At 52.3% G+C, this 14591-nt stretch overlaps 1 protein-coding gene across 1 annotated transcript in view; it reads left to right on the forward strand.

Moving 5' to 3' along the window:
* Positions 1-14591, forward strand: part of LOC113953483 (protein kinase C beta type) — a 91666-nt gene that overhangs the window by 59706 nt on the left and 17369 nt on the right. Inside the window, exons 6-10 of the mRNA XM_027656668.1 lie at positions 1421-1577; positions 1952-2086; positions 4161-4257; positions 7441-7587; positions 12979-13152. Coding sequence (XP_027512469.1) covers positions 1421-1577; positions 1952-2086; positions 4161-4257; positions 7441-7587; positions 12979-13152 — 710 coding nt within the window. The remainder of the gene's footprint in view (positions 1-1420; positions 1578-1951; positions 2087-4160; positions 4258-7440; positions 7588-12978; positions 13153-14591) is intronic.

Consider the following 14591-nt stretch of genomic DNA (forward strand, 5'->3'; position numbering starts at 1 on the left):
ATGAAGTCATTCCTTCCCCCTCTGCCAGAGGGGCCAGAGGTGTCTGTCTCCTGCAGCTGCCTCATCCCAGGTGTCTGAGGAGCACGTAGAGCAGCAGGATGGCTGGGGCTGCCTGGCTCCTGCAGTGGCAGGCGGTGGTTCCCAGCAGGCTCACGCCTCTCCCCGTCTCACGAGCTGCTGGCAGGGCTGTCACGTTTGATAAATGAGCTCGTTTATAAATGCAGATTTGCATTTTGGCTGCAAGTTTGATTCCGTGGATCTGAAAATTGGGCGATGCTTTGGCAGGACAGCACTAGATGGCAGATTTTGGGGCATTAATTTGCTTTTCAAAACTCTCTGGTTCCCAACCTCATCAGAAGTGCCTTACTGGTGAGTTGGGAAGTGGGCAATTGTTTTTACTCTTCTGACTCTAAAAGTGTCTTCTGATGTCCTTTGGTGCCACACACAGAGCCAGAGTCCTCTCCTCCTCCTTGGGATTTTAGGGTGAAGCTGTGCCTTCACAGCGGAGCTGCTGGTGGCATCTGGTGGAATTTCAGGCAGCACTGAGTTCCTGTTCCCAGCATGGCACAACCCTCCGTGCCTGATCCCTGGGATGTGCACTGGACCTGGGGAGGGGGGAGCTCTACTCTGGGCTTCCTTGAAACAGCTTTTCTGCAGGTTACAGCTCAGCTCCATCGTGGCCATCGGGCTTTCCATCTCTGATATCTCCATTTGGGCTGGAGGGACGATAAGACCCTTCTCCTGGCAGACAGACCCTTTTTGACTTAATCTGGGCAAAGAGCCTCAGCTCAGCCTGGCTGTATTTAATTTGTCCAAGCTGCAATCCAATTACAAGCAACCGAGTCATCTCAGGTTTGCTCTTCCCTCTCTCCTCCTGCTTCCCAGAGGAGACACTTCAGCTCCCAGAGCCGGGGTGATGCTGCCAAGTGGGCAGGTGATGATGCCCTGTGAGCATCCTCCCTCAGGGCCCCAGCTGAGCCTGGGAGGGCCCAGTGGGGAGGTTGGTGCCTTTGGGTCCCTGCTCTCCCCTGCCCGGGGCGTTAACGTTGCTGTTTCCACTCTCCAAGGAAAGCTCCATCTCTGTGCTCCCACCAACTCAGTGCAGTGCTTCTTCCCAAGGGGCAAGAGGAAACAAACCGGCTTTAAATTGCTTAGAACTGAGAGCAAACAAAAAACCATCCTACCAGAAAATAAAAATAATCTCCTGAGTTGACCCTTCAGCCTCCCCCGTCCACGAGAGCTGCGTTTGCTCTGCGTTAATTATGTCGTTCCTCATGTAGTGCCCATGTCTGCACAGATCCAGTTTAATTCTGCTTTTAATCACTATTTTCACACTTACTCTTGGCACGCAGGGAAGTTGTCAGTTGTCGGGTATTTTTATAGTTGGAATACTGAATTTAATCCTGTTTCTCTTCCCCAGTAAGAGATGCTAAAAACCTAGTTCCTATGGACCCTAATGGCTTGTCAGATCCCTACGTGAAGCTTAAACTAATCCCTGACCCCAAAAATGAAAGCAAACAGAAGACCAAAACTATCAAGTGCTCCCTGAATCCTGAGTGGAACGAGACATTTAAATTGTAAGTACAAGGAAAATGTTTAAATTTGTAAGCTGAATTTTCTCACCCCCAAGAATTAATGTGATTGTATTTGCTCTTATTTAATTATTCAGAGGCATTGAACTGATTCGACTGAGAAATGATTCTTTTTATTCAGTAAGTGACTCAGAAACACTCAAACCTCTGCCCTGACCCCGATCAAAGCTGAGTGTTTGGGCACGAACTCTGTGCTCTCCGTGTGAGTCAGATGTGGTTTGGCAATTAAATATTGGAGACCTCAACAGGCATCGAGGAGCATCCCTTCACTTTGCATCCGTATTCCTGCAGAGCAGGGGGGGACAGGGTGGTGTGGCAACATCTTCCAGGATAAAACCGTCCCTTTTCCTCTCTTCCAGCCAACTGAAAGAGGCAGACAAAGACAGGCGGTTGTCTGTGGAGATCTGGGACTGGGATCTGACCAGCAGGAATGATTTCATGGGCTCCTTGTCCTTTGGGATCTCTGAGCTGCAGAAGTCGGGAGTGGATGGATGGTAAGATGTAATTGTTTCCTAAATACCATGGGCAGAAAGCAGCCCGGATCATCTGTGGGGGTGAGAGACGTGACAGCACCTTGTACCAGCTCCCTTCTGCTCCAGGCCCACCTGGCCTGGCTCTGTGTAAGGTGCTGCTCCACCTCTCGGGCTGGAGAGGGTGGCTGGTGCTGTGTGGGGTGTCCATGGGGTGCCCAGAGGAGTCAGGACAGTGTAGGGGTGCTCAGCATGGACTGGCTTAGCATCACCTTCTGCGTGTCCTCCTGCTCCTTGCAGGGTTGCTCAGGGGATTGTGGGGCTTTTCCCTCCCCCAGACTCCACTCCCAGCCCCAGGGCTGCTCTGCCTGAAGGGCTGGTGCTCCCGGGGGCTCTCACTGCGTGGGCTTTGGGGGGAGCCAGCATCACCTGCCCTCATCTGCCAAGGCAGCATTTTCCAGCATTTTCTGCTTGGATTCCCTCAGTTTCTGTACCAGGCAGGCACTGTGGCTTCCTCAGGCACGTGGGAGAGCAGGGCTGTGAGGGGGTGGTGGTGGGGACACCTTGGAGCTGTGATTCCTGGCTGGAGCACGTGGGCTGCAGTGCTGGTGTGGAGGGCACAGCTCAGTACAAGGAGGAACCACCAAAGTGTGTAATTACCAACGCTCGTTACCACACGAGTGATGAACACAGCAGGGCTGTAACACCCCTCAGTGGGTCTCTCCATTTTCATTTTATCTCCCCCAGCAGGACACACAGTGCCTTATTTCCCTGTTTTTTCCCCGGGCACTGGTGCCTGGGAGCTGTGTTACCTGTCCATGGCGAGTGTAATAATTGAAAAGAGATATTAGATGTCTTTTGGAAACCACCCCCTGCATATTGTTAATCTGCATTCACAAGCTGAGTGAATGCTCCAGACTGCATTTTCCCACCATAGAAGCTGGACATGTCTCCCTTTGAGTAGAGAATGGAGAGGAGGAGGAGGAATTAGGCAGTCTGGGTACCCAGAGAGAGCTGAGAAGTGCAGGAGGGGACTGGAGGGGTCATCCACTGCTCCTCACCCTGGCACATCCAGGGCAGAGCTGGGGGTGCTCCTGTCACTGTCCCACCCCGATGAGGTGGGCAGCACCTGGTACAGCACAGGGACACGTGGCAGGGTTTCAGCCTCCTCATCACCAACCAGACCCTGATGGGGACATAGCTCCTCTTCTGGAAAACAGCAGGGAGCTGTCACTTCCCCCCAAATTCCCAGTCACCTGTAAGGGTGCATGTGTGTCATGTGCTGCTGGCTTCTGACGCAGCCCGAAGCCTGAGCATTTTCCAGCCTTTTAAAAATCATGTAAGTGGAGATCTAAGTAATTTTCCTTGTCACGGCGCTAGTTGAAGTAAACTGGAGAAGGAGCAGGAGCTCTGATCTATATTTCATATCCAAACAACTGCAGTTAATGGAGAAAACAAGCTCAAAGGCAGAGCCTGTCCCTGTGTTATGCGGACAGGGCTTTGTTGCTCGGAGCAGCCTCTGGGATAACACCCAGCTGAGAACCCTCCTGGCTGCCAGAGCTGGGCTTCACTCCTAATGGCGTGGAATGCCTCTTTTCTGAGTGGCATTTCCATGATTTCTGATAATTGCTGCTTAAGCTTTTTTCCTTCTTTTGAGGAGCATCTTGTCTGTGCTCTCAGGGTTGGCAGCACCAGCCTGGCGCATTCCACGTGCTGTCCTTGGGGGGCAACTGATGGAGAGGGGGTTTGCCTGTGCCTGTGCCTGCGCCTGTCATGAGAAAGACATGCTTTTGTCTGTGGGTTTTGGGGTCAGGATTCGTTTGAGAGCGATGTCAGTGCTCTGTGTGCCCCCCACAGCAGGCAGTGGATGTGCTCCCCGGGCTGTGGGGGTCCCCAGTACAGCGAGGGACCCAGAAACATCCCTCCACCTGGCTGAGAGTCTGGGGCTTGCTGAGGGGCATGGTCTGGGGGGTCTTCTGACCTTGGGGAAGGTTCACCTGGATACCATGCTTGGAGCAGGGGTGAGGTCCTGCCTGTGATCCTGCCTACCTGCAGCCCCACCTGCCATCCTGACCTGACATTCTCACTCTCCCTCCAGGTTTAAGCTGCTGAGCCAGGAGGAGGGGGAGTATTTCAACGTCCCAGTGCCTCCCGAGGGAGAAGAAGGAAACGAGGAACTGAGGCAGAAATTTGAGGTGAATTGATTTTTGTGGGACTCAGGTGTTTTCTTTACTGCCTACCTGCAGTGCCCTCAGCAAGGGGCTTTCCCTGCTAGCTCTTTCCCTGGCAGCACAGGGAACATGGAGTAGGGTCCAACTCCCCACAGAGGCTTCAAGGAGAAATGTCTATTTACAACTTAATAAGCCGTGGAAGATCTTGCTGAACGATTGATCCAGACATTGCTGAGTTAACAGGTCTTTCCATTTCTCAGCGTAGCTAAAATCTCCCCAGAACCTTGGGAATGAGCATGGTACATCTGGAGACTTACATGCAATGAGCCATACATAAAAGAATTGCCCTTATGGTTGTCAGCATGAACTCCATAATTGTAGCAGAGACTGGAGTTCTCCTTTCTTTTTTTATCTTATTTATATACAACTTTCCTGAATATACAAGAAAAGACAGTTCTAATACAGCAGTTAGCTACAAACAATGGTTGTTGGCTCTATAAAGAACTAACAGCTGTCTTCTGTTGCATTTCATGATGTTCCAGTGGTGTTAAAATGGTGTGTTGGAAGTCAGATGATGAGTTTTCTACAGATCAGAAAACACACTGTCCAGAGGTGCCAGAGTACACCCGTGCCCTGACCTTGATGTGTCTCCCCTCCTCCCTTGTGAGGAAGTCAGTGTTACAGGCAGGGGATCCCCTTCCAGCTGGGCCATGGCTGGTGCTGGTGTTGGGAGGGAGGAGTGGAGTGTGCTAGAGCCTGGCAGGGAGGACACAGTGCCAGCCTGGGGGACACAGAGCTGCCTGGGAGCTTGTGGAGCTGCTGCCAGAGCCATGCCCCTCTCCACAGCCTGAACAAGGTGCTGCTGTGCTCCCTGCAGCCGTGTCCCAGCCAGCACGTCCTGGGCTGGACAAGGACCATCCAAGAGGAGCCCAGCATGGAACCCTGTGCTGCATCCCAGGACCACATCCCTGCACCACATCCCTGCACCACATCCCAGCACCACATCCCAGCACCACATCCCAGCACCACATCCCTGCCAGCTCCGCTCACTCTTTATCAGCCCCTCGCTGGGACAGCTGGAGAGATGGGTTTGTCAGCTGCTCTTGCATAAATTCAGATGTAGTAAATTAACTGTGACAAATGGAGTTGGATAACGAAGGTCAAGTGCTTTTATTTAAAAAAAGTCAGTGAGCAATACTTGGCACGCTTCGGTTGTAAACCTCAAAGAGGTCTTGAGATTGTGGAGGTGTTAGGAGTGCATTAAAAAGAGGTTACAGGACTTTTGTGTTCACTTAGGGTCCTTAGAGATGCTTGACAGCAGAAGCAAGACCCTTCCCTTCGAGTGCTGGTCGTTACATTGCCCCAGCTCTTATTTTGGGCTCCTTTCTGGGAAGACCTTCACCCTCCTGGCTAAGCCACACCCTGAGCCTGCTCTATCAGGGAGGCCTGGTTATGTTTGTATCCTCATCTGATCTTCCTGAACATACTGTGGTGCTGCATATCAGGTCAAGTGCTGGACTGACTGGGTTTGACTTGACCCCTCTTCAGACACAGCCTCAGGAGGGAGCCCAGGACACCCCACGTCTGGGTGCTGGTGCTCAGCCCGTGTCTGCTGGTGCTGGGCCTGAGGCTGGATGGTTTGCTGGGATGGAGCAAAAGAAAATCCTCTTATTTCCCCCTCTTTGATCATCCTCTCTGGATGATCTTTAAGGTCCCTCCAACCCAAATCATTCCATGGTTCTGTGATTTGGTTGGGCTCAATGAGACACGTCGGGCTGTGTCAGAGCTGCTGTTGGTCACCTGAGCTGGTTGTCAGTACAGCGCCTGCCTGGGTCTCCCTGTCCTTTGGGGACACTGGAAAAGCCTGAAGATGACTCTGAGGAAACCCCTTGTGCTTTGGGAGACGTGACTTTATTTCCTTTTCGCTGCATGAATATTTTCCCACTGGGAAGCAGATGGGATATGTGTGGCTCCAGTGACAGCAGCAGGTCCCATCCTTGGGTTCCAGCCTCTTCCCGGGGCAGAGCTGTGGTCACACCAATGGTGTTTGAAAATGCCAGAGACCAGTCCTTCGGTTTTCAGTGCAGGAGCTTTTCAGATGCTCGTAGGTGCTGCGGGTGACCTTGAGTGGGGAATTCAGCAGCAGGGAGAACCTTGTGAGAACCAATTAGCAGCAGCAAAGGCTTGAGATTACCCGTGAGGTGCTATCTGGAGGGGCTGCCAGCAGCAGCCAAATTGAACCGCCGGGATCGGGTTAATGGAATTTCATGCTAGGCTGAGCTCGGCACAGGCCTCACACTGCCACACAGTTCTATAAATTAAAAGAGAATAAATTGTGAGATAGCTTTTTCAAGCAGTGGTTCGGCACATCAGACAGCCCCTGGCCTGGGGAGGAGGTGCCAGGACGCTGGTGGGGTTTGGTGTTTAAACATGGGGGGTTGTGGAGGTCCTCAGTGAGCAGCTGTGGTTGTGAGGGTGGTTGGGGGTGTGAGAGGGGAGCTCTCTGTTCTCTGCTGTTCCAAATAGATTTGGGGCTTCCTGTGTTCAACCTGAACTGGCACAGGAGTGCGATTCTCTTCAGCATCAGATGTAATCATGGAATACCTCAAGTTGGAAGGGACCCATAAGGGGAGTAATGGAGGTGGAGTTGGATAAAAAGCCTTGTGTTTTACCTTAATATATTTATATACACCAAGGTTACGGGTTCAATCCCTGTATGGGCCATTCACTTAAGAGCTGAACTCGATCCTTGTGGGTCCCTTCCAACTCAGAATATTCTGTGAAATATTCTGTGAGATATTCACCCATCCTTTTCTGGGGAGGTGAGAGACAGAAGCTTGTTTTGAGGAAAAAAGCTTCTTTAAGGCTCTCTTCTATGCTTTGGATGACCTGGAGCATGGGGCAGCGTGGCAGGCTACCTTCTGGCATGGGGAGAGGGGTGACAATGGGCAGAGGTTCCCAGTTGCTCTGGCAGAGGTTGACTGGGCAGCAGTGGATCTGTGCCATGTGCCAGTGCTGGTAACTCCTCCAGTGCCCTTCTTGGTGATGTGATGGAAAAGGTTCCTGAAGCTCAGGGTGGTGTTTGAGCTGGGAAAGGGCTGATTAGGTGGGATTTTGGGGGCATCCACTGGGTTTATAACACCCTTTCTCCCTGCTGATTTCAGAAATGTGTTTTCTTTTCTCCCTGTCCCATGTCCACCTTTGCAGAGAGCCAAGATCGGGACTGGGTCCAAGGCCGCGGATGAGAAGACAAGAAATGCCATTTCCAAATTTGACAACAACGGGAGCAGAGATCGGATGAAGCTTTCGGACTTCAACTTCCTGATGGTGCTGGGAAAAGGAAGCTTTGGGAAGGTGAGGTACCAAATTCTCCTTGACACTGTCTATATTTCCCATAAGTTTCGTGTGGCTGCTCCAGTGTGACCTGTCCTTGCTCTGACTGGGAGCACTGGTGTCACGGTGCTGGGAGCCCAGCTTGGCTCCCTCTGGACTGTGAGCTCTGGGTCACAGCGGGGAGCACCTGAGATGTCTGATGAGACCATCACAAAACCCATCTGACCCCTTTTGGGAAGTGAGGGGCTGAGCTGTGTCTTTAAAGCTCTTTTTTATTTGGCCTTTTTTTTTCCTAATAATTACAAATATGTGGGATATATGAGCAGTAGCAGAACTTCATTCTTATGATAATTATGTGACTCAGAGCCTTCATTTTTCTTGGGGTCTTTCCAACTCTCTCGTGATTTCCATTTGGGATCCCAGTGCTCCAGGGGCTACTGGGGCTCCACGGGAGGTGGGTGGTTCTCACTGGACACTGGCCTGGTGTCTGCTGGTGTGATGACTGGCCCAACACCACTGTCATTAGTGAATTCCCTCTTAATTGCAGGAAATATTGCTCTGCCAACAGACTCATTCCTTGGGCAGGTAGTGAAGATGAGGAGGGTGTGCAGGGGAGTGATGTTGCCCCATCACCTGAGCACAGGGGTGCAGCAGGGACACCCCTTCCCTCCCTCAGCCTTCTCCTGATGGCCGTGGAGCTTGGGGAGGTCCCAGCCTCTGTTTGGGTGTTTGCTCCCTCTCTGGAGATGGAGAGCTCAGGGATCCATGGAAACACCTTTGACAGGTGGAAAACAGGGAGGTCCTGATGGTCCCCAGCACCCAGAGCATCAGCCTGGGGTTCCTGCCCAGAACTCACCGTCGGACCCCTTTGCTGTGGGTTGGTATCCTGGGAAGCAGGAAAGCCTCGTGTCCATGCTGCTCACACAGAAATATATCCATGTCCCCTTTCCCTCCCTCCCAACACCTCATCCCTTTCAAACTGAGCACTGGCATCTGGAGACTGTGGCTGTGCATCGTGTAGCCCCCCCCCGCCTTCTTTCCTTAAATTTGAGAAACATTAGCAAACTCTTCAGTTGGCTCCGTGGCTTATATAAGGGAATGTGTGACAGAAACTGTTCCCTGGAACAGCATGTTATAAATATGCTAATTAGCGCTAATTAAAACAGCACCATTGGTTTCTGCGGGCAGAGCCTCCCGCTCACGTGTGCCTGCCCTTCCCCACGGCATCCCCCTGCTCGGGGGCACGGGCTGGCACAGCACAGGGGTCTGTGCCTGCTCCTGGTCAGGGACAGTGAGGGCGTGTGCTGGGAGCCAGGCAGGGAGCACAGAGGGGAGGGAGCCCCGGGCTCAGCCCCTGCAGCCCTTGGCATGCCCAGCAGCCCACTCTGTGCTCCTGGCATCACTGTCCTTCTCCAGGGCTGGCACTGTGGCCTTCCCTCCTAGGGCTGGCACTGCCTGCTCCTGTGCTGGCTGCCTGCTGCCAGCCTCTCTCTTCCCAGTCCCTGCTGGCTGTGAGGGCTCTTGGACTATAACCACACTATTTTAGTGAGTCTCTGTCTCTCTCTGTTAACTCTTTGGCATCAGGATCTCAGATTTACTGCTTGGTATTTTCCTCTCTCCACACTCTGGCAGTCCAGGTCAGGAGTACCAATATGTTGGCCTCAGTGGAGTTTAACAAACTTGCTTTTTCTATGTTCAGAATATCTCCAGTTTTTATGCTGAAGCATTCCCAAACAATACTCTATATTACAGGAATAAATCAAGTTAAATATCAGCTTTTTTCTGCACTAAAAAAAAAATTAAAAAAGAATGCAATCTGCTTCCCAGCGAGTGTGCTGGCAGATGGAGGTCCCCCGAGCCAGGCAGCAGAGTTTAGGGGGTGGAAAATGGATCTGGTTTGGAAAATAGGGGCTTGGGTGTGCAGAATCCTGGGTTGGTGCATTCAGCCCCAGGACACAGGGTGGCCCTGTTTGCACCTGGGTGCTCTGGGATCTCCCTGGGGCTCCCCTGGTCATGAGTCCCACCAAGCCCCCAGGACTGTGGCTGGTGGCAGCACTCCATGGGCTGGCATGGGCAGGGAGACCTTCCCAGGGAGGGAGGCAGCGCTTGGCACAGCCCACCCTGGGTTTGCTTTGCTGTAATATAAATAGAGGAAAAGGAAATTACGTGGCTTGCTCATATTTTTGCAGCTAATCAATCTGTTGTGCTCTTGAGCTGTCAGGCTTTTGGGGGGTTTTGTGGTGTTTTGCTGAGCAGGGTGGAGCCTTTGGTCGCTGCAGTTCTGGATTCCAGTGCAATGGAAGACAGTTTTCATGTGCTGTGATAATCAACCACAACCTGTGCATGGCTCTGGTCGGGGCATCACTGACTGTGCTGGGGCATTTGCCTGTTTGCATCTCTTGGTATTTGAACACCTCCAGACATCAGGACATCAGAAAGACGTCAGGAAGAATTTGTTTATGGAAAGGGTGGTCAGGCATTGGAAGGGGCTGCCCAGGGAGGTGGTGGAGTCCCCATCCCTGGAGGTGTCCAAGGTACAACTGGATGTGGCACTCGGTGCTCTGGGCTGGGGGACAAGGTGGGGATCAGTCAAAAATTGGACTCTATGGTCTTGGAAGTCTTTTCCAACCTCAATGATTCTGTGATTCTTTAACACAGGAGAGGGGAACACAGCCCAGATGTGACTGAGGGCTAGAGCAGCGGGTGGTTTCCACCATCCCTGCACTCCCAGGCACACACTTCACACCCGGGGTCCCCCGAGTGTCACCTGCTGGTTCTCAGCAGCTTGGAGGGTCCTTTTGCCTTTCACATCCCAGCGAAGCAGGGCTGGCTCAGCTGTGCTGGGGGTTGTCGTGTCACTGGGAAGCTGCTGCATGAAGCGTTCACAGCCCATGTGTGCCCTGGAGCAGTTTTTTGCATTTGTGGTTGTACCCCAGCCAACCTCTGCCTCGCTGCACAGGGGGGTGGGAGCCACATCCCCAGCAAGGTCCCTTCAGGGCAGCAGCAGATGCCAGGCTCAGAGACTCCCTGGTTTAGTTAACTTTCCTCTGAAAGGGTTATGGATAGCAGGACAGGTCGGTATATAACAATATTGTATATAATGCCCTTACTCCCAGGTAACAGGTTTAATTTTCCCACAAACTCTATTCTTGGAGCAGTTGCTTCTTTTCCGCCAATTTTGAACAGCAAAGCCTGTCTGCTTTTATCACTTAGAAATCAGCCCTGGTTTTAGCACCTGTGTACAGCACCTTGTAAAGCTCAACTTGTGTAAAAATGGTGATAAATGGAGGCAATGAACCAAAACAGTTCAGTTTGGGCAGAATCAGAAGGGAGGGCAGAGGTACAGACTCCACGTGAGACAGCTGTGTCTGCTGCCCTGGCAGAGAAACATGTAATGGTTTGGGTTGGAAGGGACCTTAAAGCTCATCCAGTCCCACCCCCTGCCATGGGCAGAGACACCTTCCACTAGCCCAGGTTGCTCCAAGCCCCGTCCAACCTGGCCTTGGACACTTGCAGGGACGGGGCAGCCACAGCTTCTCTGGGCAACCTGTGCCAGGGCCTCACCACCCTCCCAGGGAGGAATTTCTTCCCAATATCCCATCTAACCCTGCCCTCTGGCAGTGTGAAGCCGTTCCCCCTTGTCCTGTCGTTACTGTTCCGTGGCTGCAGGCAGGGTGTCCGTCTGTCCGTGCCTGTGTGTGGTGCAAAGGGCTGTTGCAAACATCTCAGGGAACTGGTAGCAGGAAAAGGTGAAGCCCAGAGCTGTTCCCAGTGCCTGTGCCTTGCTGGGTTCTGTCCCAGCAGCACAACGAGCTGCTCTGGGCTCACAGTGTTTTTCGAGCACCAGCGAGTGAATCAATGCTCTGCCGAGGTCCCTGAGCCGCCAGCCCACGGCCCAGCCCTGTGAGAGATGAGTTGGTGTGTGGTCACTGCAGTCCCACCCCGCTGATGGAGAGGGAAATGTCAGCACCTGCTCCAGAGCACTTGGCTCTGAGGAGCTCCAGCGCCATTCCCAGCTAATCCTGGCGGGCAGCGTGTCCAGGACAGCCGAGCTCCCCAGGGCCAAGCGCCGGGAACGAGCCGGAGCCGCGTGTGCTCGGGAGGGGCCGTTCCCTCTCCCGCTGGTACTTTCACTCAAACAAGTGGGTGGGCAATGAAGACCTTGGTCCTCGGGCTTTGTCCCTGCCTTGCCATCCCTGGTCCTTGGGCTGTGTCATAGAACAGAATCACAGAATCACTGAGGTTGGAAAAGCCTTCTAAGATCGTCGAGTCCAACCTTTCCCATAGCACTGCCAAGGCCACCACTAACTCATGTCCCCAAGTGCCACATCCACACTCTGTTAAATCCCTCCAGGGATGGGGACTCCACCCCTGCCCTAGGCAGCTGTACCAGGGCTGGAACACAAGAGGGTTAATCCAGCTGTCCTTAGAGCCTCAAAAGTCATCTCAAGACCCGCTCGTGTGTCTTCTGCCAGTCTGCCCCAGCCTGAAGAGCATTTCAGTTCCACCCTATTGATGTTGACTTCACATAATTTATTTCCAAAACCCCCGAGCTGCTTTTCCCGATGTGACTGGAGGATTTCTGCCGACTCCTTCAAATGAAAAGCAATTCATTTCCAGCCAGCACTCCAATCTAATGTGATGAGAGAGTGCAAGAGGGAAAATGGGAGGCAAAGTGTGGTTTCAGAGTCAGTTTGTGTTGCTGGCAGCACAAGGAGCAGCTTAGGCTGATGGAGCGTGGTGGGCCGGGATGGGGACCCTCGCTGGGCTGATGGGATTAACCCAGGGGATTTGCACCATCAGAAGCAGTGAATCCCATTTACTGCAATAAATAAACCTGTAAATGGGTGACACTGGTTTGAAATGAGAGGTTGGATGGATTCTTCTGGCTGGGAGGGGCTTTGGCTGGGGGATGGACCCACACACAGTGGGGTTTGGTCACTGTTGGGGGGCAGGGTGAAACAGAGAAAATTGTGTGGTTTTTTCCTTACTATTCACTATAGACTGACTCTTTTCCACTTTAAATTTTTCCCACTTTGTAATTTGATGGATTCTGTGTTCAGACTCTTAACAGCCTCCCCTGTTGCTGGTGACACTCTGAGGGTGCTGCCCTGGGCCCTGGCTCAGGGCTGGGGGTGCTGGGGGTTGAGCTGGGCTCAGACATCAGCAAACCCTTGGGATGGGCTCCTCTGGGGAATGAGGTGGTGAGGGAGTAGACTTGTTACTCATTAGACTTGGTGTCCTTAAATGCTTTCAGCAATACCCCTGATAGCTTTCTGCATCATTTGCACCTGAAGCTCTTCTCAGGGTTGTAACAGGATAATAAGCAAGCCATTAGTTTAACTATTTAAGGTCAAGGCATTTAAAATCCACATTTCCCTTGATCCTGCACTTATCCTCCACCCTGAGTAGGTGATGCTGGCGGAGAGGAAGGGCACAGATGAGCTCTATGCTGTGAAGATCTTGAAGAAGGACGTTGTCATCCAGGATGATGATGTGGAGTGCACGATGGTGGAAAAACGCGTCCTGGCTCTCTCCGGGAAGCCTCCATTCCTGACCCAGCTCCACTCCTGCTTCCAGACCATGGTAAGTGCTGGTGCCACAGCTTGTCCCTGGGCAAGGGGCAGGAGGGACTGCGGACCCTGAGCCCTGGGAGCCTGACCCTTGGCAAATGGATTGCAATAGTGTCCAAGGCCAGATTGGATGGGGTTTGGAGCAACCTGGGCTAGTAGAAGGTGTCCCTACCAATGGCATAGGTAGAACTGGATGATTTTTAAGGTCCCTTCCAACCCAGACCATTCTGGGATTCCCTGATTCTCTGTACATCACTGCTTTTGCCAAAGCAGCCCTGTATTCTCTGCCTTGGCAACCTCACAGCTTGTCCACTTCTCTGGCAAAAGTGTCTCCATGACAAAATGTGAGTGTGTGAAATGAGAGTGTAATGTCCAATAGCTGCACTCCCCTGAGATGTTTTCATCAGGGAGCTGTTCATGGTGTTAGTAGTGATTTCCCAGCCCCTCAGGCACCCCCAGCCCACAATGTCCCTTATGATTCAATTGCCAAGTGCTGCAGTTTTTCCTAGAACTCATCCCTGTGATCAAAACCCTGAGTAAAGGGAGAAACCTAATCCAAACCACAGGAAATCCAGTTTGAAATGGGCATGTGATTGGGTTTGTATGAGTCAGGAGTGGAGAGGGGGACAGGGGACCTTTAACACAATCCCTGCCCAGCCCTCGAGCAACCTGTGAATGAGAATGTCCAGGCCCGTGTCAGTGGGAGCCGGGAGAGGGAATCAGCAGAGTCCTTTAGAACGATGACAATGCTTTCCAGGAGGATTACATTTTAATATTATTCCAGAAATTTCATTTACCAAACACATTGAGTGTTTAAAGCCTGCGGCCTGGCTTTGCAGCACAGTAATCAGAATGTGGCAGGAGCAGCTATTTCACACAGCATCTCACTGGCATCTGAAGTGAGTCAGCGCGGGATTATTCCTGGCAGACCTATAGTAGCTTAATAGTAATCGTATTTGTAATGTAATCAAAATGTATAGCAGGGTGTATTATCAAATGCTGGCACAAAGCACTTTGATTTCTGGGAGCACAGTCCAGAGCACAATTCTCAGCCGAGGCTGTTGGCTCAGCGGCTTCGGGAGAGACACGAGCCCTAAATCTGTGTTAAAGAAAGAGTGAAGATGAGCAATGAGAGAGAGAGCTCCTGCCTGGGGCTGAAGGGCAAGAGATGCCTGTGCTGGCGTGTCCTGGGGTGCTCTGCCTTGAAAGATCCCAGTGAGATCCTGGGCTCCAGGGAAGGGTGTGAGCCAGAGGTCCCTGGGTGTCCCCAGGTGAGCTGTGCCTTCACTGGTGACCTCAGTTCCCTCTGGGGCACAGCACAAAGGGCACAGCAGCTGCAGCAACATTGAGATGATAAATCACAGGAGCACAGAATCCTGGAATGGTTTAGGTTGGAAGGGACCTCAAAAATCACTTAGTTCTGCCCCCTGCCATGGGCAGGGACCCTCTCCA

Source organism: Corapipo altera, unplaced genomic scaffold, assembly GCF_003945725.1.
Source record: "Corapipo altera isolate COAL_440 unplaced genomic scaffold, ASM394572v1 104, whole genome shotgun sequence".
In the NCBI taxonomy this organism is placed as follows: domain Eukaryota; kingdom Metazoa; phylum Chordata; class Aves; order Passeriformes; family Pipridae; genus Corapipo; species Corapipo altera.